Source organism: Phoca vitulina, unplaced genomic scaffold (assembly GCF_004348235.1).
Source record: "Phoca vitulina isolate PV1807 unplaced genomic scaffold, GSC_HSeal_1.0 scaffold8, whole genome shotgun sequence".
In the NCBI taxonomy this organism is placed as follows: domain Eukaryota; kingdom Metazoa; phylum Chordata; class Mammalia; order Carnivora; family Phocidae; genus Phoca; species Phoca vitulina.
This window is the reverse complement of record NW_022589711.1, coordinates 50,807,095-50,832,117: the sequence shown is the minus strand read 5'-3', so window position 1 is coordinate 50,832,117 and position 25,023 is coordinate 50,807,095. Positions and strand designations below refer to the sequence as shown.

Genomic DNA, 25,023 nt, shown 5'->3' with positions numbered 1-25,023 from the left:
TGGTATGCTGCTGGTCTGAGGATATTGGTTCTATTCCAAAGATAGCATGTAACAAAACCAGCAGAATTTGCTTGAATGTGAGATGTTTTTAGCTTTTTCTGTGGATAAGGATTCCATAAGGAAAATGTTTAATGAATAAAACATTTCATTTATTGATTTTCTACAGAGCTCAATTACACTTAAATAATCATTTCCTTAGTTAGGATCCTGCCAGAAGGTTACACTAGGAATTATAAGAAAGTACCTTGAAGAATGCTTTTCTGTTACACGTGGTCTCTACCACTTAGTAGCTATGTGACCCTTGGACTAGCTGCTTCAGCTTTCTGTTTATTTGTCTGTACGTTAGGGATGATAATATTGCCTGCCTCACAGATTGTTCTAAGGACTAAATGAATATGTAAATTGATGTAATATGTAAAATATTTAAACATAAGTGGCTCACAGTAACTGCACAGTAAGTGCCATCTGCTGTTAGGATGATGACCATCATCTAAGTTGATCTGCCATACGCATTACTCTGAAGAATGATTATTCTAGCAAAGACTCCGCGTGTCCTGTCCTTCTGTGTGAGGTTGCTCACAAAGTTAGACTTGGTGTTAAAGATAATTTTATTTCTTATTACCTGAAAAAGAAAATGTCAGCTAATTTTTAATTATTTGGGTGTGTTTCCCCCTTTCCTGTCCTTCACTCCTGGCTTCACCTCTTTTCTCAGCTTCTTCAATCTTCTCTTTCTAAGAACTGACAGCTGTTCTGCCAAAGCTGCATACAGCTGACCCCTGTCAGTTCTCGACACATTGACCCCTAAAATAACTAGAGGGCTGCCGCCGCCACTCCACTAGCTCTTTTCACAGCTGGCCCGGTCCCGTGGTAGGATATTGTCACATCCTAAGGCTCAGCAGGGAAGTGGTCATTCTCTTTCCTGCTGCTTTCTCCCTTCATGCCTGGGTGTGGCAGAAAGCTGTGGATCTGCTGAAGGGTCGGGAAACATAGATTCTAATACCTCACTGGGTATTCTTGGACAGTCACGTTGTTTATGTCATGGTTTAAAATGAGGAGGGCTAAATAAAAAATACAACATTAACTAGCCCACTTAATCATAAGTAGGTTTAGTTCTTACTTTTAACACTATGCTCTTCTTTCACTGGCCAGGTAATTACGAGTTAGCTATAGTATAGGTTGAATGTTACTTATATTGAATACTCAGTATCAGTAATATTCAATATGATTGAAGGTATTGATGCATTGCTTCATATATTTGCATAAAGGCAAAGATGTGAAGAAGATTAGATCTTCACAAAGATGTGAAGAAGACTAAATCATTATGACATTTTAAACTTTCTACAGTATGGAAGAAGCAGGCAAACTCACATGTTGTACAGAATGAAATAAATAAGTGCACTAAATGTGGTGGCTGATTGGAGTGCAAACCTATCTCAAGGGGGCGGCCCCTGTTCAGTTCCAGTTGGTATTATATAGGAATGCGGGTACAGTGCTGCCAGATAGTTCAAGAGAGGCTGGAAACACAGGTTTTATATGAAGTCTGTTTTTAGTGTTGGCTACTAATTTTTTAAAATTTAAAACACTGTGTATGTCTAGCAAAACGTCAGGATGCCAGATCTATCCCACCAGCTACCAGTGTGAGATCTCTAGGCCAGAGTTTGTATTTGCTGCCTTCTTTAAAAAAAAAAAAAAAATTGTGGTTTCAATATGTATTTTGTGATAAGCTAACTTACTACATCTATTTGGCTTAACTTCACGTGTTTGTCATGTTACGTATTAAAATAAGTAGTATGAATACAGCTTTTTTTCTTTTAAATCTAGGTTGCTTGGGAGACCCTACAAGAAGAATTTTCCCGCTTCATGACAGAACCAAAAGGGAAAGAGCATGATGACATATTTGATAAACTTAAAGAGGCTGTTAAGGAAGAAAGTATTAAACGCCACAAGTGGAATGATTTTGCGGAGGACAGCTTGGTACATCATTTGTATATTACAGTGTCAGCCTCACAGTTTTATACAATTTCTCAAATTGATACCCTTTTTATAGGAAGTTGTTTTTATATGACCATTTCAATTAGGTTCTGAATTTAAAATAATGAAGGAAAGAAATAGTTTAACTATCTGTAATCAGCCCTTTAAAGGTTCTCTACTATTTCTTCCAGGGCTGTCATTTCAGAGAAAAAAAAGTTTTCTAGAAAAACTTTTCTCTGAAACTTCGCAGTAAACAGGCTTCTATAAACTTCCACAAATTGTTGTCCACTAGCCATTACATGGGCCTGAACCACAGATGGCTCAGATAGCTGCTTCTCATTTTACCCTTGGTGGTAATGAAAGGAATTAGATGCATTGCTTTTCAGTGGATTTGAGTCATAAAATATTAGATTCCTGAAATAATGCTAAATACCACATGTTGAATGCTTAAAAGGTGCCAGAAACTCTACAATATATTTTGTAAGTACTATTTTATTTAGTTCTTAAGCAGTCCTATTATTGTCCTTGGCAAAGCTCAGACTCAAGCCCTGCTCTAATTACAAAGCCTGGCTCTTGACCTTCACCAAATGCTCCACCTCCAACAGATCTTTTGTTATGTAGAACGTTTGCATCACCATAAACCTTGTTAAGCACCTGCTCTGCTCAGACAGTTCCAAGGAGGCACCCTTGAAAGATAAGATAGAAGAGTTTTCTAGGAAAATGCGTATCTCACTGGGGGCTGGTTGTAATTATTAATTTTTAAACAAGTGTTTTGTCTTCATGTTTGAAAACTATATTCATCCTTTTTTTTTTTTTTTAAAGATTTTATTTATTTGGCACAGAGAGAGAGAGAGCACAAGCAGGGGGAGCAGGCAGGCAGAAAGAGAGAGAAGCAGGCTCTCTACTGAGCAAGGAGCCTGATGCGGGGCTCGATCCCAGGACCCTGGGATCATGACCTGAGCCGAAGGCAGCCGCTTAACCAACTGAGTCACCCAGGCGCCCTGAAAACTATATTCATTCTTGTTAAATACCTTATTAAGACTAGCTTCCTTCGAGAAGTGTCTTTTTTCGTTCATTCATTTAAAAATTACAAAATTTAGAAATCAGTTTTCTTATAATAAATAACTCACATTTGCTTATAGCTGTCCAGACCTTTTAAGCTTCTCTCCTTTATACTTTTCATTGATGTTAACAGTGAGACAGTGGTTGTTGTTCTCCTCTTTTCTAAGAATGCAGACACACAGATCATATGGCAAAAAAGGAGAGGTAGCGAAGATCTGAATCATTAACTCCTGAGTACTAGGGTTCTAGGTGCAGATTTTATGTAGTTACATGTATAATATGCCTCTCTCTATCTTAGACATAGTTCATTTAATTTGGTATAGGAAAAAATCTTCACTGTTCATTCTTTTGGGAGAAAGCTGACAATAGGCAGATAATAGGACCTCCTGCATTTGCATGGGAGCGACATACTTTTATGTTTAGGTGCATCTATTATTTTGTGTATTTGATAAGCTGTCTATTTGAATAAAATTACTAAGATGATAAGGCATAAATCAAATTAGCTGTTTTTCTTTCCTTCTTATTTCAGAGGGTTATTCAGCACAATGCTTTAGAAGACCGTTCCATATCTGATAAACAGCAGTGGGATGCAGCTATTTATTTTATGGAAGAAGCTCTTCAAGCTCGTCTCAAGGATAGTAAGTAGGGACACAGGTTATTGAGTTTTGAGTATTCCCAGTGGTAAAGGAGTTATCCAACTTGATGAACATTTGTTAAAAAAAAAAAAAAAGCTTTTAAAAAATAAATGAAACAAACATTTTATAGTCTTTGTCATTAATACTATAGTTAAATATTTTTTGTGAGATTTTTCAGTCAACTGCTTAGTAGCTACTGAAAATATTAAGTAAACTGGACACATGTTTATATGTACTTACATTCTAAAAAACTATAATTGAAGACTATTTTAGTGTTTGCCTCTATACTTACAGGAACTTTATAAGCAGTTGTACCTTTCATAGATTGTAAACATACATAATTAAAATAAATTTCTTATATGTGTACCATAACCATCATGTAGTCTTTTTATTTATTTCAACTGACTTTATATTGATATAGCAGTTTGAAATAGTTAAGAAAACAAAACTATTTACTATTAGTTACAATTTATGAACTTGGTAAGTGATAAAATTTCTTGATGAATTAAAATTTTTTTTAATTTTTCTAGCTGAAAACACAATTGAAAACATGATAGGTCCAGATTGGAAAAAGAGGTGGTTATACTGGAAGAACCGGACCCAAGAACAGGTAAAGACAAACAAATCTCTGTGTTATGATATAATTTTGTTTATTTTAATTCAAGCATTAAATACAAGTTTTGCATGCCTCCAGTCCAAGCTTAATAATTTCAAATGTTTTTTATCAGCCTTTCTAAAATATAATGAATCTTTAGAATAAATAGAAAACTACAAAAGAAAGTTGGTTTTTTGTTTTGTTTTTGTTTTTGTTTTTTAAGTGAAGTAGCTGTGTTATTAAAAGGAAGAGGAAATGAGCCATGCCCCTTTTGTGGTAGATTACTTTGTTCATTTCAATTCCCTATTTGAGGTAAAGTGAAAATTAAAGTTATGAACAGAAATAAAAAATGACAAGAATTTAAAGGATGTAGAGTGAAAGTGATTAGAATAAAAGCTTATAGTGACTTTTTTTTACCTCATCTGTTGTTACCTCTGGATTTTTCTGTTACTTTGCTGTTGTGTTCCCAAAATAGGTATAAAAATTCACATAGGAAGTAGAACTATAGAATTTATTCATTCAATAAATATTTAATGAGCACTTCAGTAGAACAAAATGGTAAAGGCAAGTATAAATAACTTGACAAATGAATACAGGAAAGATGTACAGATCATTCAAGTCCCCATCCCCTATCGTCTTTTTATTCCTTATTGTTACGGCTTCTCTTTTTACACCACATCTCATTCTTATGTTCATTCCTTAAACAGAAGCGAGAAAACAGGATATAGAACCAAAATACATAAGTGAAGGAAGTAATGAATAAGAAAAAGAGGTGGAATCCAATCTCCCTTCTTTGCTTTTGTCTTTGAATCTGTGTAGTTAGAGAAAGGAGACCAAGATACAGAAATATCAAGAGAAAAAATTTAAAAAATGGAAAACTATCAAAGGTCATGTCATTCCTGTTTTCTTTTTTCTTTTCATCTTAAATACAGAATTAAGTTATATAATCAACACCCTATATATACATGTAGAGATATAGGTAGAGATATCTTTTTTTAGTTTCATGCATTTTCTGTTTCATAAGCTGTCTATCAGATGTGAATTCCAGTTTGTCTTAAAAAAAGTGAAGGGACAGTCTTCCTCTTCTCTTTTTTTTGATAGGATTCTTGTGGAAAAATGAGTCATTAAGAGACTGGAGAGAAGCTGAGGAAGTGGACAGAGTTAGTGGTTGGATCATGTGTGTTTTCAGGGAGCATCAGTTATCTCTCACGACACATGGGATGAGAGGACGAAGTCTGTCAGAAAAGAATTTCTAGGAGATCCATCAGAGGTTTCCGATTTTGACTAGAAGAAAAATTGATTGAAAAGAACTGGCATGAGGCAGATAAACTTGGAAGAAAAATGGTTTCAGACCATCATGGCTTAAGGGAAATTAGACCTAAAGTTTCCAGAATAATCAAAGATGGCAACTTGCCTCAGCAACTAGTGGCAAATATGCTTTGGTCAAACACTCTCAGAGAGAAATAATTCTTAGTTGTAAGTTATTTTCTCAGGAATTTGAACCCATACGGGATTCCTGCAAGAGAAGTAGAGGAATTAGTTTTAAGATAAATGCAAGGATCTGTGGCCTAGGAGAGGACTGTGGAAACCCTTCAGAGAAGAGCCTTCTCAGGATTTCAGGGCAGCATGTGTAAGACCCAGACTGACTCTAGAACAGAGGCCATAATTGGGAATATAGGGGGAGGGACATCAGGACCGCCTGGGGAAGTGTTTGAATGTGTTGTGTTTCATTTTCTGTTTCAAAAGAAAGCCCCTCCTGTCAGACTCACTGAATCAAGTTCTCATTCTCTAACCTTTTTATCCCTCCTGCTCCCTGTTGAAAACCACTATTCTAGACCTCATTCCTAGAGGTTACTGTGAGAAACAGATTCTGGAAGAGGTTGAGATTATCCCCATATCTCACACTGCAAGTTTAGATGACTGTGTAATAATTCTTTCTGTCTTTTTGAATGACTGATTTAGTAGGAAAAGAAATTTAAGATTGTCCTGTGTTAAAGATAAGAAGTCTATGCTCTGAGAACTATTTTGTGCTTTTATATTGTTATATTTTCCTTAGTTTTCTAGGTAAAAATCCATCCCTTTGAAACATTCTCACCTTGTCTGAACTGAACTGTGGAGATCTTGTTCAGGATGGATGGGAGAGTAGTGTTCTCCTGAAGACCCAATGTGGTCAGGGGACGGGTGGACAGACAGAAGTGAAAACAGGACAAGAGTTGGGGAATATCCTCTAACTTAGAGATTTCCTTCTTACTTCAGACCAAGAGCAGATGTTTAAGGAAACTGTAAAATTTCTCTTCATTAAGTAATAGCTCTTCTAAAGTGTCATGTTTTCAGAGAATATTAACTAGTAGTTTCACTTATAAGCCAGTTATTTACATTTACATTTTATTCTTCTATAAGTACTCAGATACTGTAGCTTGCTATAGTTTGGGGCAAAGTGTTGTGGTAGTAGCTTGTTTAGAGTAATCAGTGAATTTGAAGCTAGTTTCTTTTACCATGCAATTTTGAAAGGATTGAAAAAAGAAAAGATAAACGTAATTTGACACTGTATAGGAGTCTTATTTTCAAATTTATCACTAGTGTGTATATGTTTTCCTCCTTTGGTCATAAGACTGTGAACAATTATAGAGAAGAGTTTGGAAGTATATTTAAGAATGATAGGTACCTTGGCGCACCCAGCAGGCTCAGTCAGTAGAGGGTGCTACCCTTGATCTCAGGGTTTTAAGCTCGAGCCCCAGTTGGGTATAGAGATTACTTGAAAATAAAAATCTTAGGGGTACCTGGGTGACTCAGTTGGTTAAGTGTCTGCCTTCGGCTCAGGTCATGATCCCAAGGTCCTGGGATGGAGCCCCACATGGGGCTCCCTGCTCATCAGGGAGTCTGCTTCTCCCTCTCTCTCTGCCCCTCCCCTGCTTGTGCTCTCTCTCTCTCCTGCTTTTCTCTCTCATGCTTGCTTGCTCTCTCGCAAATAAATAAAAATCTTTAAAATAAATAAAATAGGGCGCCTGGGTGGCTCAGTTGGTTAAGCGACTGCCTTCGGCTCAGGTCATGATCCTGGAGTCCCTGGATCGAGTCCCGCATCGGGCTCCCTGCTCGGCAGGGAGTCTGCTTCTCCCTCTGACCCTCCCCACTCTCATGCTCTCTCTCTCTCATTCTCTCTCTCTCAAATAAATAAATAAAATCTTTAAAAAAATAAAATAAAATAAAATAAATAAAATAAAAATAAAATCTTAAAAGGGGAGGATGATAGGTACCTTGCAGAAGCAATCTAAAGCACAATTTTTAATGAACATACTTTTTTTAAAAAAATCCCAACTATGGGTCGCCTGGGTGGCTCAGTTGGTTAAGCGACTGCCTTCGGCTCAGGTCATAATCCTGGAGTCCCAGGATCGAGTCCAGCATCGGGCTCCCTGCTCAGCAGGGAGTCTGCTTCTCCCTCTGACCCTCCCCCCTTTCATGTGCTCTCTCTCTCTCTCTCATTCTCTCTCTCAAATAAATAAATAAAATCTTAAAAAAAAAAAAAATCCCAACTATGAATTTCATATTTAATTTATCAGAAAAGAAACATGTCAGCAGGTGCAAGTCCTTAGAGTCATCTAGTTCTTAGATACGAGGCATTTATAGAACATTATCTCTTCCCATGTATTCAGGGTCCTTTTTCCTAGAGCGATATCCCACCCTAAGGTCAAGAAGCTATATAGTAAGGTACCTGGTACTGTAACTTCGACAATGAAACATTTCAGCAAAAGTAAAATATGTAACAAATAAGGCCTTTTTTTTTTTTTTTTTTTTTGCCTCGCTGAGTCCAGCTTACCCTGCCTTTGTAAGCCGGTTGTGCTGTATTTATAAGCCAGGGTATTATGTTCTTTTTGTTGCTTGTGTGGAGCTCGTGTCCCCTATTGTTCAATAGCAGTATATTTAGTAAAATTTTTTGTAAGTGTGCCAAGTCATGAACCATAAAACAAGTCCTCTTTGAAACAATTTAAAGTTTGTCCACAATGAAACCAAGAACGAATTGGAGAAGATGTTGAAGTGCACCGAGGATCACCCAGCCTATCTCGCGAGCGACGAGATAACTACGGTCCGAAAGAACCTTGAATCCCGAGGAGTAGAAGTGGACCCAAGCTTGGTAATACGTACTGCTGATAAGCATGCACATGCTTCCTGAATCTCTGTTTCTTGCGGTGACATGTGACTACTTCTCATGTGTTATTTGGGTATTTAAGTGCTTTAATTTGACTTTGGTCGTGTGGACTTTTGCTGACAGTAAAAACAGTCATTTTGACTGTGTACAGAGTAGAGATTTATTCTCAGTATTGCTTTCTTAAGTGTAATGCTTTAATTTGTAAGCAAGGATATTGAGACTTGAAAAGGTGATATACCTGGGCAAGTTCAGCAGGGAGCTCTGGCAGGAGGGGGGTGAAGCCCAGCCACATCTCTGCACCCTGCTGCACTGCTTCAGATTGCAAAATATAAGTTCTGCTTCGATACGGTTCTTTTGTATGTGTGTTTTCTCAGTCAAATGTACCTTAATCAGGTATGAGTGGGTTTAGAAAAAATATGAATGTTAAGTTTTTATTAAATTGGATAGTGCCTTAGGGTTCTATCTCATTTTCCTCATTCGTAATAAATACAAGAATAAAAATAATTACAGTTTAGACTGTGTTTTACTTTACCTTCATGATGCTTATTTGGGAAAATTTTTAAAAAATAACTTTCTGGGCCAGTGTGCCCCCAGTTAAGGTGTAAGGGATCGAAATTTCATTTTAATATTAGCTTAAGTTAAGTGAAACCCAATTAGAAAAATAATTCTAAGGGGAAAAATAATCCTGTAAGAAATTTCAGAGCCACACATAAATTCTTTTAGAGATTATCTACTATTTATGTTTCTACATTTGAGAAATGAGTATACTTAATATAAATTCTACCAGAGGTCAGAACAAGAAAAGAAAGCAGGTAAAACTCAGAGCAGTTCAAGCTGTTATATCTAGCATTATTTATAAATTGAAAATGAAATTAAAACTAATGATAATTACATGAAACTGTTAGTTGAATATAAATTTAATTTATCCACATTTGGACTTTGCCCACATATTAGGATGTGGATTGGCTATATATCTTAATTACTTTTTCTGAGCAAGAAAATCTCTAGTTTTTTCCAAGAGACATTTTGTTCAGGGTACTTTATGAAGCTATGAAATAGCGAAGTATTATGACAAGAATAGCAGATGGGCTAGATGTCAGAGATGTGAATACTAGCACAGTTTCATCCCATTCATTAGTAATAGTACCTTTAGTAACTAATATAATCTCTTTGAACTTCCACTTTCCTCATCTGTCATATAGTGTTGGTGATACTTGTTATACCTACTTAACATTATTATTGTCATGCTCAGAAAAGATAATGGTGTGAAAGAACCTTGAACACTCTACATAGTAATGACATCGGAGGGTTCATTTTGTTGTGGTAACAATGAAATGTAGTAATCAAAAAGGAAATATTGTTGCATTGATAGACATGGTCTGAGACCAGCTTCCTAGTCCTAAAACTCTGTCCTTAGATTTGGCTCACTACCCCTTTTTCCTTGGGGCTCCTTACCTCTTACTAGGGAAGATAATAATCTCAACCCTATATACCCTACAGGATGATTATATGAATATAATAACAATGCTTGTTAAAAACATTGCATATTTAGAAGTACGTAAACTGGTAAGGAGTCAGAGGAGTGGTAAATCTAATCTTTGTCTTAAAAAAAATTTTTTTAATGGATAAAAAAGGTTGGTAGAATAATAACATTACTATTAGTTTTAATTATTTTTTTTTATAAGTAAACTCTTGGATGACTTTTCAGAATGTGTTTGGTCAACCTGCAGAGTGTACAGTAACTCAGTTTTTTGTTTTCTTTTTTCATTTTAGATTAAGGATACTTGGCACCAAGTTTATAGAAGACACTTCTTAAAAACAGCTCTAAACCATTGTAACCTTTGTCGAAGAGGCTTTTACTACTACCAAAGGCATTTTGTAGATTCTGAGGTAAGGTGTCCAAAAACAAGGGGAAATGCTTTTAGTGATCGTTTACATGCTTAAACTATAACTTTAGCATTAGTTTTAAATCCTTTGTTCTACTGGGGAAAGAATGTGTGATTGATGAAGAATAACCTAACTGCTGTCTTTTCTAAGGTATTCCAGTTTATATTTTACACACTATAAGATTTTGTATGCGAATAATAGGCGCTAAACCACTTTTTAAATTTTTTTTTAAGAATTAACTTTTTGGGGCCCCTGGGTGGCTCAGTCATTTAAGCGTCTGCCTTCAGCTCAGATCATTATCTCAGGGTTCTGTGATCGAGTCCCATGTTGGGCTCTCTGCTCAGCGGGGAGTCTGCTTCTACCTCTCCTTCTGCCACTTGCTTGTGCTTGCTCTCTCTCTGATAATAAATCAATAAACAAAATCTTAAAAAAAAAGAATTAACTTTTTTATGTTAGAAAATAATACATTCTTGTTGTGGAAATGCAATGAACAAATGTAAAAAAAAATTGCAAAAGGAAATAGTCTCTTAATTTAAATATTCCCTATTGAGGAATAAATCACTTATAATCCCCTGACCTAGAAGTAATTTTAGTTAACATTTATATATATATCTGTTCAATTCTTTCTAAGTTGTGTGTGCATGTGTATGATGTAACAATCCATTTGGATAGTGGAAATCATACTGCAAAAACAGTTTTTATTGTGCTTTTTCCTGTATTGTAATTCTTTCTTTATATCATTAAAATCTCTAAACAATTATTTAAAAGAAGTATATAAGGTTGTACGTTAATGCCACGTTTCACAGAGTAACCCCTAGGTGGCAGCAGACTCATGTATTTTGAGCATTTTCTTACAAGCAGAAATGCTTTTTAAAGTATCCTTCTGAAAGAGCTCTCTGTTAGTCAGTGATCTTATTTGAGACCCCTAAAATAAGCTTTTGAGTTTTCTACAGCTTAAAATAAATTTGTATTTAAATATATCTATGTAAAAAGTGGCAAGTTTTTTGCGTAATTGTTGAGGAGGCCTTTCTATAGAATAAGCTTCTTTTAAAACATAACATATTATTAATTTACTTTTATATACAATTGCATTTCAAAACTGGCTTGAGTGCACAAAGAAAAGAGGTTAACCTAAGGGTATATTTAAGCTAACATGGTTGTTAGCTGAAATTAAATAAAAATTAAGGGTATGTGCTATGAATTTCTACTTGTATATAATGTCGTGCAATTCTCTACTTCCCAAGTTTATTTGCTTTGTCATTGGAATCAAACCTCTGTGGTTGGGGGGGGCAGATTGACGCAAAATCATGCAGATGTTCATGGACCTGTGCAGAAAAGATTCAGTGGCTTATATCTACAATAGGAATATATCTATTAGGTAAATATGAGGGTTTTTATTAAAGTTTAGGGTATAGGTACTAACTTCAGTAGTCATATGTGTTTATGATCATGGTTTTCATTTTTAAATTTGCATCTGGTAATTTTAATTACCTAAATTTCAGTTGGAATGCAATGATGTCGTCCTGTTTTGGCGAATACAGCGCATGCTTGCTATCACTGCAAATACTTTAAGGCAGCAACTTACAAACACTGAAGGTAAGCCACAGAGGGACCACTTTCTAACATCAAAAAAATAGTAATAACTCATTTTTAATGGAAGGATATCAAAATACTTCTTTAAAAATAGATTCGTTAGGGGCACCTGGGTGGCTCAGTTGGTTAAGCCTCTGACTCTTGATTTCTGCTCAAGTCATGATCTCAGGGTCATGAAATTGAGTCTGCTTGAGATTCTCTCTCTCTCCCTCTCCCTCTACCCCTGCCCACCCCACACGCGCACTTTCTATCAAATAAATTAAAAATAAATTTTAAAAAAATAGATTTGTTAGAAAAATTAAGAACTATAATCTGCCCTTAAAATATTAACGAAAATAAATCATAATTGGAAAAGATGGGAGATAAAACATAGCAGGAGTCTCCCTTCATTACACAAAAACTGTTAGAAAAGGACTCCTAAGCAACACTTAAGTTTTTTGGGGGAAATCCTCACTTCTTTAAAGTGTTAGGACTTGAGAATATGACTTTCTCTGAAATATGTATTAGATTCATGTTGGATAAAAGTACTGTATAACAGGTACAGATTCTCCCTATATCTGTGAGAAGTCGGAACTGAATAGATCTAACATGATGAGAACAATTGGGACTTACTCTCCAAATATTGCTAATTTATCCTCCCTGTGCATTCATAAAAATGATGCTCCTCAAGTTTTTTGTTTACTTTGAACAGTCAGGCGATTAGAGAAAAATGTGAAAGAGGTATTGGAAGATTTTGCTGAAGACAGCGAGAAGAAGGTAAAACTGCTCACTGGCAAACGAGTTCAGCTGGCTGAAGACCTCAGTAAGTAGTTCTTCCTGCCCTTCACCTGACTGCCTTTTCTCCTTCCCCGTATCCATTCATCCGTTTAATCACAAACTGGAGAAAAGTATATACAAGAACTTTTTTCCATGAACTATTTGAGAGAAAGTTGCTGACCCGTAGCCCCATCATTTTCAAGTACTTTAATGTGTGTTTCTTAGAAACAAGGATTTTCTCCTAGCAACCATAATGCAACCATCAAAATCAGGATGTTGACACTGATACATTACTGCATCTAATTTTCAGACCCCATTCAAGTGTCATGTGTCATCCTAGTGTTGTCCTTCCATGTAACAAGATGTTCCGTGCTCATCTTGTACTTTCCCTAATCCAGCTTCCTTTTTTTGGAGAATGGTATTTAGAAATCAAGAGTGGGGAACTAGATATGCTGATTGTTACTGGAATATCACTGTTCCCAGACCGTCTCAATGGAAAGAGCTGGGGAACAGATTTTGCATGCGTGTGTGTGTGTGTGTGTGTAGACACATTTACACACATTTACATCTATATTCCTAACCATAGGTATATGTCTGTATTGAAAATCATAAGTTGACACTGATACTTCCCATTTTAATTCAGTAGTACAGAGTTCATCCTAGTTTTCTCCTTTTTCTAACCATGAGAAATCTGTCTCCAAGTCTCCTTAATATTTACTTCCTTTGATCAGTCTTCCTGTATGTAACTAAACTTGTCACTGTTCCCTTCATTGCACAGCATCCTTTTCACCCAGTTCAGACTCTAACCACCCAACTCCAGGCCACCACCACAGTGACTCGCCCTGTATTGACACCCTTTTCACTGAGCTCATGCTCTGGCATTGTGTACCAGACGTATCCCCCTTTATCCTTCCCACCTCTTCCCCTGCAGCAGGACATCCTCCTCACCTGAAGCCAGGCCATGCTTTTGTAGAGGACAACCCCTTCACCCTACATATGCTCCCATACTGTGCACCAGACTGGACTGCCCTCCTACAGGGCTACTCTCCTCACTACTGGGTCAAGCCCCCAGCACCCCCATGTGAACACCCTCTTCAGCCAGGTCGGGCTTTAACAACTACACTAGACCCACAAGGCTTTCCCTTCTGCCACCCCTCCCCCACCTCCAATCTAGCTTGGCCTTCCTGATCACCTTTTCACTTTGTTTGGGGGGGATGTTTGGTTCTTTCCTGAATGCTAGTTGGTTCCTAGCTTTAAGGTATTTGGATTGCATATTAAGATTTACTTAGATCCTTGAGAACCCAAGGAAATCCATGAAAGAGTAATATTAAATAAAAATAAAAATACTGAGGTTGGTCCTTCTGTTTGAGCTTACCTTGGTACAAGTTTCCCCTCATTTAATTTCATGAAACAAAGTATTTTTCCTTTCAGTATATACTTAAATTTAGTGTCTTAGGATTTTTCTGATATGTAAGAAAGTTCATCACATTTGAAAACCATTTCTAATCTGAACTTAGGTCACTACAATACGCTCCCTAAAATGTCCAAGAGAAAGCAGCGGTTGTCCTGCTTAACACCCCGCGCCTCAGCAGCGCGCTCCATCACCGCCGTCGCCGCCGCCTCTTGTCATTTGTTCTCTTTCTGTCCTCTCTTCCCTTAAATAGTCTTTTTTTAAAAACGTATCTCATTTTAGCTTTTATTTCCATTTTCTTTTGCTTTTCTTTTAATTTCTTTCATGTCACTTTATCAGAATAATTAAGTTTGTGCTAACTCGCAGAAGATCTGTGTTTGAATATGAACTGCCGTTCACTAGCTGTGTTATCTTAGGCAGGGTATCTCTCAGAGTCTTAGCCTCTTGTTTGTAAAAATGACTCCAGTAGTTATTATATTGCTAGGAGGGGCTTTGGGAGAATTACTTCAAAAACCACTTGCAAGTCCCTGCTTCACAATTTTATGCTATATTAGTGCTGTTACAGGAAGAGGTGTGTCAGTGTCGCAAGGTGTACAAATCTATTTCTTTTGTATCCCTCAGGACATGGTTATCAGACAGCAAAATACTTCACTGAATTTTACCAGCATATATAATTTTAAGTAATGAAAAATAATGTCTTTTCTCATGTTTTGTAAGAGAGCCTTATATAACCCCCATTACTTTCCAGTCCCAATTTGATTATTTCAAGAAAGTGAATTGCTAACACAGATTTGTGCACTGTCAAGCCAAGTCTTACGTTATCCTGCTCGTTTTCCTGAGAAAGTACTCTATGACTCCCTTGAAATGATTTACTGTTTTTGTACATATAAAATTATGGTCATTTTAATGTACCAAATAACGTCCTTGGAAGCAAGTGTTTCACCAGTGACTCAGCTTCATCATTCACACTAAAGGAGGAGATGAGCCATGACGTTGTCTATTAGTTGGAAAAGACTCTTGGGAGTACCTTTTCTATACTGTTTATCTTTAGTGTAACACTTGGGAATATGGTCATGGATTCTTTTAGCCAGAAAACTTTCAAAGTTTTAACAGTAACTACTGTATTACTTGGATCAAAGTTTTTAGTATATAGCATATTCAACTAGAATATCGTGTGTAGATGGAATTTAGAGAAAGGGAAACAGTCAAAAGAGCTTTTACTACAATTTCAAAATAGTACAGGGGTAGAGTATTGTGGAGTTTGGGAAAGTTTGGTGCATCATATTTTTTGCCAATCTTATTAAACTTGCTCGATTTTAAATCCTTTCACCACTTTACTTTGGAGATTCATCAACTGATTGTCCTGAGTTAGGAAGGTCAAAGAAATGAAACAAGAGCCTACCCCCTTCTAGTCTCAAGAAGAGAAGTCATACATAGGAAACAGGACTCTTTGGAGAGGTGGTGGATTCCATAGCTGGAGCAAGAAAGATGAACCTGGAGCATCCTAAGATGACAAAATAAGGAAGTATTTGAAGGATGAAGGGGACATGTCAGCAAGGTGCAAAAGCCAGCTTTAAAAGGCTCCAGCTGGCCAAACTAGGACAATTGAGGTATCAAAATAAATAATGACAAGTACAAGTTGTAACCCACTGAATAAAATAGTTATATAAATGAACAAAATCAGTGATGAGGAATGGGATATTTGTATAATCACACAAAGTATCTCCACACAAAATAATTAAAAAAGAAAAAAGAGTAACTTTACAATGAAGAAGCCTGGCAATAACCACCTTAATCAAGCTGTCAAAGTTAATATTATCAGTAATGGTGAAATTAGAACTGTGTGCCACCTTGTAGAATGGCAGTGAAAAAATGCCCAGCATCACTTCTTGGATATTTTTACCAAAGGATGTGTACCTTAAATCCAATCATGAAGATAAATCAGACAAACCCAGATTGAGGCACAGTCTACAGAATAACTGGCCTGTAATCTTCAAATGTATCAAGATCATGAGAAACAAGAAAATAGTGAGGAAGTATTTCAGGTCGAAGGAGACTAAAGAACATGAAAACAAAATGCAGTGTGTGACCCTGAACCTAATTTTGTTGCTGTACAGGACATTAATGGGACAATTGGTAAAAGTTGAATGGGGTGTTACATGGTAGTGATACATCAGTGTTAATTTTTAAATTTTGATTGTGAAAGTGGGATTATTTAGGAAGATATCTGTATTTGTAGCTAGTACACAATACAATATTTGGGGTTTATGAGATGTAATTACAGTAAATTATTCAGGAAAAATATATTCTTTGTAGTGTTCTTACAACTTTTCTCCATATCTGAAATTATTTTTACATTAAAAAAGGTAAAAAATGGTTTAATTTTGTTTTTATAACTGGATTTGTTTATGTAAATGGATCATAGTCATATGAAAATAATTTAGAGAAAATGAGAATTTTAAAAAATATGATTTCTGAATATGTTGAGGCTGAGTTACCTCCTAGATGTTTGTTTGTTTTTTTTTTTTTTTTTAAGTAGGCTCCACGTCCAATGTGGGGCTCAAACTCATGACCCTGAGATCAAGAGTCGCATGCTCTACCGGCTGAGCCAGCCAGGTGCCCCACGTCCTGCATAGCTCATCTTTCCACCTAAATTCCTTATTTGCAGCATCTAATTACACTTAGAACTATTTAGTGTTGAAATATGCCATGACCTTGATGAAATTCTTTTGACTTTATAGCAAATTTTATTTTAAAGGATTTTTTTATAGATAAATACAATGTCCACTTAGATAAAATCTATTTGGATTCCCAGTATAATTTGTAATAATGTTTTTAGTATATTTATTGAAACAGACTATATTTTTAAATGCTTTCTTTGAAGAGGGGAAGATTGGTATGGTATATAGCTCAATTCAAAGTTTTTCCATAATGCACTGTTTTATGATTTATAAAATCTGTTTTATGATTGTCATCATATGAAACAAATGACAATGCTAACATCTCACAGACATTTTGGAATTTATTCTCTGTCCCACCCTGGAAATGGAGTATTTGGGCGCTGGTAACAATTGCTGTAATGTTGCTAAACTGAAGTCCAGCAAAACAGCATGGAATTCTTTTATTATTTGTTATATGAATGTTGTGTCAGTTGTTAACTAGGTTATTGTGAGTTTTGGACCTTTATTATCAATTGCTTGGGATATAGAGCTTAGATTTCTTTCTCAATTTTTGTTCACTAAAGCCCAAATTACTTTTCATTGTCTGTGTACATAATCAGAGAATCACATTGATATCCAGGAATTAAAGGGGCATTACAAATCATTTAGATCTCTAAGATCTACAGTCTTCCCTTATTTTATATTTCTTTTCATTTTTGTATTAGAACTTGAAACTGTTTACGAATATGAATTAATATTTGGATACGTTCCCTGTGCCTGATGTTAGTGTGTGTGCCTTATATGCATTCTCATAGGTAGTCATTTTTCTTATTTTATAGATAAAGAAATGGAAGCCTAGAAACACATAGGTAGTAAGTGGTAAAGCCAGGATTTGCGTTCAGGTCTTTTAACTACTCTGCCAAACTAATTTGAGAACAAAACTCAAGCCTTTGAAAAATATAATTACACAAAATATGGTCCTTTACATTTGGAAGGTTATAGTTAACAGTGTCCTTTACAGAGTGGGTCAGAAAAACATACACATTAGTGATTTAATATTTAAACTCCCAAATGATATGAAAACTTTGATAGAATATCTGGATAAGGGAACACTAAAGTGTAAAGCAAGCCACTGACCTGATTGAAGAAGTTAATTTATGACTTAAACTTGTCTCAAATTATACTCTATCAAATTCCACCATAGTTAATTAAGTAGTATGTAAGTTGCCCAAAATTGAGACACAGCTTTTCAGTGTGATGTGTTTATGCTTAAAGTCTTAAGATCCAGTTGGAACAGATAGAGAATCTTTACTTGAGCATAAAGACTATTACTCTAAGTTGAGGGGCGGTGGGGAGTTTTGCACTGGGAGTATTGAAATCTGTGATAATAGGCTTCAGTGTATTGCTTCCTGCCTCTTGTACTTTATATGAATTGAAGATGTGCTTCGGTAAAAATTAGTTAACTTCATATTTCCGTTCTTGTTTACTAGTGAAATGTGAAACAGTGATAAACTCCTTTACTTGGGCTGTCATTGCATAGGCTTATTTTATTTTAATGATACAGTTTGATGTCCCCAATATTTAAAATAGTATAGCCTATAGAGCCTAGCCAGTTGGAGTTTTCCAGTATCCGCGGCCTTTTTCTCCTGCAGTTAATTTGCTCTGCTGACTCCCTGCACCAGGTGGCAACAGCTGGCCTTTCACTGGAGCCCGGGGATTGGAGAGTAGGAGTCACAGCAGCGTGCTCGGCCTCTCGCCTCTGTTGACTGTGCTTTATTGGTTGATGCCTGGGCATCTCCCAGACAGCCAGCAGTTGTTTCTTAAAACTTAAAGTTTGTTTCTCTTGAGGGTATACAGTGCTGGTGGGCTTGTCTTTGGGTCTCTTCACTTTCCCAGTCTCCTCTTATAATCCATCCTGTGCTTTCTCTTGATAATTAGAAAGGAGCAGTTACCAGCTTTGTATCTTAGTGTGTGTGAGATTCAGTTTTGACTTTAAAAGCTTAGATGGAAATTTTATTTTTCTCTGAGCTACCAGATATTCACTAACAGAAATCATTCTTAGAATGGAAACTTTGTTCCTAGTGTATTTTTGAAATTATGGTGATATAAAGGGCATGTGTATATTAGTGTATTTTTGAAATTATGGTGATATAAAGGGCATGACGTTAGAATGAACCAGTACTGCCATTTTAAAAGCTAAAATTGGAAGAGAAATGCACCATAGCTGCTCAAATTTAAAAAGATCCTTTATTGGTACAGCATAGGGAATAGAGTCAATGGTATTATAATAGCGTTGTATGGTGACAGATGGTAGCTACACTTGTGGTGAGCATAGAAGAACAGACTTGTCGAATCACTGTGTTATACACCTGAAACTAATGTAACATTGTGTGTCAACTATACTTCAATTAAAAATTTTTTTAAGATTTTTTATTAGATCTAAAACAATTCTAAGGGTGCCTGAGTGTCTCAGTCAGTTAAGCAGCTGACTTAATTTCAGCTCAGGTCATGATCTCAGGGTCCTGGGATCAAGCCCTTACATTGGGCTCTGCACTCAGCGGGGAGTCTGCTCTAGGAGATTCTCTCTTCCTTTTCCTCTGCCCCTCCCCCCCCATGTGTGTGCACACTCGCACTCTCTCTAAAATAAATAAATCTTAAAAAAAAAGACCAGTGACTTTAAATAAATAAAGCATAATTCTAATTTATAGGATAGTTAAAAATGTATCTTCATGCCATGTTAAAATTTGAGTAAAAAGTAGTTAGAACATATCTAGATGGAACCCTCAGCCAGAATGATTTTGTTGTTCCTTATTTAGAAAGGAAGACTAACGGGATACTCTCAAATTTAATTTCAGTTGGTTACTCCACATTCCTAAACTTCTTCCATACCTGCCATATCTTTGAAGGGCCATTATGGATGAAAATAGTGGCCATGAAGTAGTGTGAGGCTGAAAATTATCGTAAAAAATGATTATTATACTCAGAATCTGGAACTTAAAATTATAGAAAAGGGAACTCATATTTAAAACTATTTTTCTGGGCGCCTGGGTGGCTCAGTTGGTTGAGCGACTGCCTTCGGCTCAGGTCATGGTCCCAGAGTCCTGGGATCGAGTCCCACATCGGGCTCCCGGCTCAGCAGGAAGCCTGCTTCTCCCTCTGACCCTCTCCCCTCTCATGCTGTTTCTCTCTCTCAAATAAATAAATAAATAAAAATCTTTAAAAAAAAATAAAAAAAATAAAACTATTTATCTAGGGGTAGGGCTCTGGCATGCAAATTTTAACAAGTCTCCATAGGGGATATTTGCTGGGCACCACCGCTACCCACTCTCCTGCCCCCAAGTCCATACTCTAGAGAATTCTTCCTATTCACAGCAATTAAAAATTGTCGTTTTATTAATTGGGATAAAATTGACATACATCTTCTTTTAGTAGAGTCTTAGAAACCGTGTGACTGTTGAAAATTTGGTAAGTTATTTGAACTCTATCTGTAGTAGCATATTCACTTTGTGTCTGTTGATGTAACCAAAGAAAATGAATTTTTAAGAGATTTGAAAAAGGAATGAGTGGCATTGAATTGTAGAATTCTAGATACAAAGTTTGGCCCAGAGAGGATTTTTTTTTTTTTTTTTTTTAAAGGCACAATCACGGAGGATAGAGTAAGGTGCCCTGGAGAGAAAACACAAAGTATAAGGACTGTAACCCCTGTAATTTCACTTATATCTGACTACTGTTACTGCATTTCTTTTTGGCCAATACTTGTAAGACCTCGGTACTGTTTTCTCATCTCTCCTTGCTTCTAGCACATTTCTAAGCAGTCTTTTCCCTTTGTCTGTTTTTTATGTCTCTCACTGTGCCTACTTCCATCCAGACTATTATCACTTGCTCAACCAGGACTTTTCCTTCTCCCTACTTATTTACCTTCCTCCAGTGATTGAATACCTTACTGAGGTACTGCCAGTGTGGTTTAATTGAGCAGAAGGCAGACTTCCCACTGTAGGCAACTGTAGATCAACTAAAATAACCAGTTTAAGAAAGAAAAATTGGGGGGCTGCCTGCGTGGCTCTGTCAGTTAAGTGCCTGCCTTCAGCTCAGGTCATGATCCCAGGGTCCTGGGATTGAGTCCCGCATCTGGCTCCCTGCTCTGCGGGGAGTCTGCTTCTCCCTGTGCCCCTCCCCCGCTTGTGCACGCACTCTCTCTCTCTCAAATCTTTAAAAAAAATTTCATGTCTATTTTGATTCATCTTTTCTGCTAAAGTGATTTGGTTCTTTCATAAATTCACCATATCTTGTATGGTATATACTGTATGTGTTCAATGACTATTTAATCATGACCTTTTAATACAGACTCTTTATTAGCGTCCTCCACCTCCTGGCTTAAAAAAGAGGAAGAAGGATGCTAACTCTTATCGTAAGGAACCTTTCTAACACTCTGTCATGCCAGAAAGCTACCATATCATTTCTTTTGTAGAACAGCTTGCATCTGCTACGTTGGCCCCTGTCTCCACCAACCCACTCCCTTGCTGACATCTTGTGATATGGCTTTCATTCCTAATGAAACCACTTTCTTCTAGTAGGTCCCCAGTGATTTCCTAATTGCCAATCCATCCAATTTACCAAAGCAGTTTAATAACTTTTTATGTTTGTTAGGCACTTTTAAGTTGATTGGAATTATTTTCATTCTCTTTAATATTTTTGTGTACTTTTAATATCTTTGTGTACTTTTTGGAATGGTTATTAGTAGAAATTAGTATATTTTAAAAAATGGAAAGATTGGAATGTTTCTCTTGTTGATACAGAATAAGATAAACTTCTTTCTGTTTTGTGTTACCAGTGTTTGAGGTCTTTAAGGCATCTGTTCAGGGTAAAAGCAGTTGAATTTTACATTTTGCCTTTGTGAAATAGTATTTTTTATAGTCAGGTGAAATTGACAAACTAAGGAAGATAGTGAAGGGTTATTTTTACCTTGAGTCTGCATAGGTGAAGTAGACTCTGCTTTGTGTTGCAGTGAGAGAGAAAAAAAGAGAGAAAGGCCGCACAGAGAATAAAGTAATCCTCAGGGAGAGTCCTCTGTGTTAGAGAAGTAGTTATTTACACACAGAATTCCATGTGACGAGCCTGAGGTGTGCTTTCCAGGTTATTGATGAGAAAATCCAGACTCAAAATGGGGCATTTAGAATCAAGCACATTTTTCATGGCCTAAGTCTATCTTTTAAAGGCAACATTGAGGATATTGGTAAATTGGTAAAGATTAAAATGGTATTTACTTCTTTGTAATCTTATACAGGCTACTGGTATTCAGTGTCTTATTAGCAAGTATATTCTTTTTGCCTTAAACTCACATTTTAACTTATTTAAAGTAAGAATAAAGAAAGGTCGGGGCGCCTGGGTGGCTCAGTTGGTTAAGCGACTGCCTTCGGCTCAGGTCATGATCCTGGAGTCCCTGGATCGAGTCCCGCATCGGGCTCCCTGCTCAGCGGGGAGTCTGCTTCTCCCTCTGACCCTCCCCCCTCTCATGTGCTTGCTCTCTCTCATTCTCTCTCTCTCAAATAAATAAATAAAAAATCTTTAAAAAAAAAAAAAAGAATAAAGAAAGGTCTTTGTTTATCATTTTGAAGTAGGTTTTATTTACATGTTGTGATACGTGTTTATGTGTATATTGTTATGTATAAAAGGGCCAGTGTGCATGTTTTCAGCTAGAAATTCAAATTTTTTGCCCGAGCTACTAAGAAGGTACTAGAATGAAGTAACATCTTTAAAGTTCGGATTAAATTTTGTTTTGTTTTTTAATTGTTTTATGTATTCTCTCCCTTGCTAAGATGGAAAAAAACGAAATCTAGTCATTGAAAACCAAATCTAATCATAAAACAGTCTACCGGCCTGTGGAACACTATGTTAAATAAAATTAAGCAGGATATGAATAAATATTTTTAAAAGGAACGGTCATGGAGGATGAATTGGTACACACTGAACTGGTAACCTCTATGAAGTAGGGTTCTCAGGGTAGTTGGAGAGGGGAGTTAAAGGCAAAAGAAATTTTAACTGTTTACTATTTTATATATTTCTAAACTCTCTTTTCCCAAATAAGCATAATGCAGAATTACCTTAGAAATTTCATATTCTTAATTATTGTATTCATAGAAATGACAAAGGTAATTCATGATATAATCAGTCTTAAAAGTGACCGAATATTTTCCCAAATAATTTCTTGGTGATTGTGATGACAAGAGACATTTCATGGGACTAGACGGTAATTGCTCATCATGGGGTCTTCGTTAGTGGTTGGGATTCACTTTGAATTCTTCTGATTTCCAGTAAATGCCAACTGTGGATCTGTCATCTGTAAATGAATTGAAATCTTTCTTAAACTGGTGAAGTTTTCAAGCTCATGCAACCCATGCAAGAGAATAGATTTTCCCTGCTTCATTGTTACCTACTACATATGAAAATAGTCCATTTTCATTTCTCTTAGAACAGCTGTTTCATCTCTTCTTAGTATTGTGCATTGTAGAAACGAGTTTGCTGGTTTTTTTATTCCCTTCAGTTAGGTCTGTTTCCTGGGTGAAGGAATTCAAGTCTTTCTAACCTCGCTTGTTTAGTCTCCTTGAGGCACCACTTCATTCTCTGAGTCATAGGTACATACTACCTGTCTCCACCAAGTACACTACCAGTATTTCAGGTGTTTGTTTTAATCCCTCTTATTATCACAGAACTAGTACATATATATGCATTGTGGAAAATTAGAAAATAATGGGCGCCTGGGTGGCTCAGTCTGTTAAGCATCTGCCTTTCGACCCCACATCAGGCTCCTGCTCAGTGGGGATCCTACTTCTCCCTCTCCCTCTACCACTCCCCCTGCTGCTCCCCCTGCTTGTGCTTGCCCTCTCTCTCTGTCAAATAAATAGTCTTTGAAAAGAAAATTAGAAACTAGAGATAGCAGAATTTTTTAAAACAATTGCCACTATCCAGAGATAACCAACTGTAACATTGTATTCTAGCAAAAATTTTAATGTGGTCTTAGGGACATAATTTCTGTGCATTTCTGGAACACATTTTTCATGAGGAGATCTTAGCTTGGCTTTCTCTTATACTACCAGTCTTCACTTCGTTGCCATTGCTCCTATTTCTGGTCTCTCATTTATCAGAGTAAGCTAAATTTCTCCTCTTTTTCTTCATATGGTACTAGTTACTTTAAATAGGTCAGGTATTCCAAAGGCTATATTGTAGCAAAACATACACAGAAAATCACTCTGCTTTGAAAGTTAATCCCCACCTGTATCCAGGACGCTGGCACTTCCTGTGTGTGCTTATGCTTGCATTATGTTTGTCCTTTCTCCAAAGATGTTCACGTCATCCCCATCTTAAAACCATTGGATTGATTCTTCCGTGCACTCTGCCTTGATCTTGACTTTCTTATCCAGAAGAACCTTTGAATGTTTGCCTGCTACCTCCACTTTAACCATCCACTCTCTTAACTTTGTAATCTTTTATTCTCACTTCTGCCAAATTTGTTTTTTCCAAGATTGCTGACAATCAAGGGAAAGCAGTGAGCTAGGTGAGCATTAAGGAATAGAAAGTATCTATTCCCATGTAACTGCAGCATTTGGTACTTTGGGATCCAAATCCTGCTTGGAGCTCTACAACTGTCTCTGACATTTGTATAGAGCTTTGCGCTTTACAGAGAGTGTTATATTTGTCCATGTTTGCCTTGTAAAGGCATAAGAGGCTTGTAAGGTATTGTCCCCCGTCGTTTGGATGGGGAAATTAATGATCATTGAGGGAAACAATTTAGCTAGTTGCATAAATATTTATGGCAAAGCTGGGGCTAACAACATGTGTTAGAGATAGTGTCTTTTTAGATTTGTTTTGGGATCTGCTCATCTTTAGTCTTTGGGTTTGTGCTTGTGGGTGATCAAATTCATATAATTTGGCTTCCTTTTTTATATTACTTTCAATGTGCTAGTTTCTGAGCCTACTCTCCTAAACTAATTATTAAGAATCTAGAACAATGAATTTGTCTTCTAAAGACATATGTACTGGTTTCATTCTTCAAAAAAGATAAATATACAGGTTTATAAATCTGTGTATTCTGTATTGCTATTTCAATTTTGTGATTTTCCTTTTCTGTAGGTAATAAGAAATTGTGACAAAATGTAAAGGTGACTTTCTGAATTAATGAATATGTAAAACTAATTCTGAAGTTATTTTCATTTCTTTGAGTCTTATTCTGACTTCTGGAATCAACATCAACAATGATACCTGTTTACAGGGTCGTAGTGAGAAATAACTGAAAACTTACAGAATCAGCCTAA

The 25,023-nt window shown here is 36.4% G+C and overlaps 1 protein-coding gene across 4 annotated transcripts in view; it reads left to right on the top strand.

Annotated features, from left to right (window-relative positions):
• The window catches only part of OPA1 (OPA1 mitochondrial dynamin like GTPase), an 88,044-nt gene that overhangs the window by 47,237 nt on the left and 15,784 nt on the right, over window positions 1-25,023 (top strand). For all 4 annotated transcript variants that reach the window (XM_032406892.1, XM_032406894.1, XM_032406895.1 and 1 more), the window contains 7 exons: window positions 1,822-1,974; window positions 3,563-3,671; window positions 4,199-4,278; window positions 8,252-8,392; window positions 10,181-10,297; window positions 11,797-11,890; window positions 12,579-12,689. In XM_032406892.1, coding sequence (XP_032262783.1) covers window positions 1,822-1,974; window positions 3,563-3,671; window positions 4,199-4,278; window positions 8,252-8,392; window positions 10,181-10,297; window positions 11,797-11,890; window positions 12,579-12,689 — 805 coding nt within the window. The remainder of the gene's footprint in view (window positions 1-1,821; window positions 1,975-3,562; window positions 3,672-4,198; window positions 4,279-8,251; window positions 8,393-10,180; window positions 10,298-11,796; window positions 11,891-12,578; window positions 12,690-25,023) is intronic.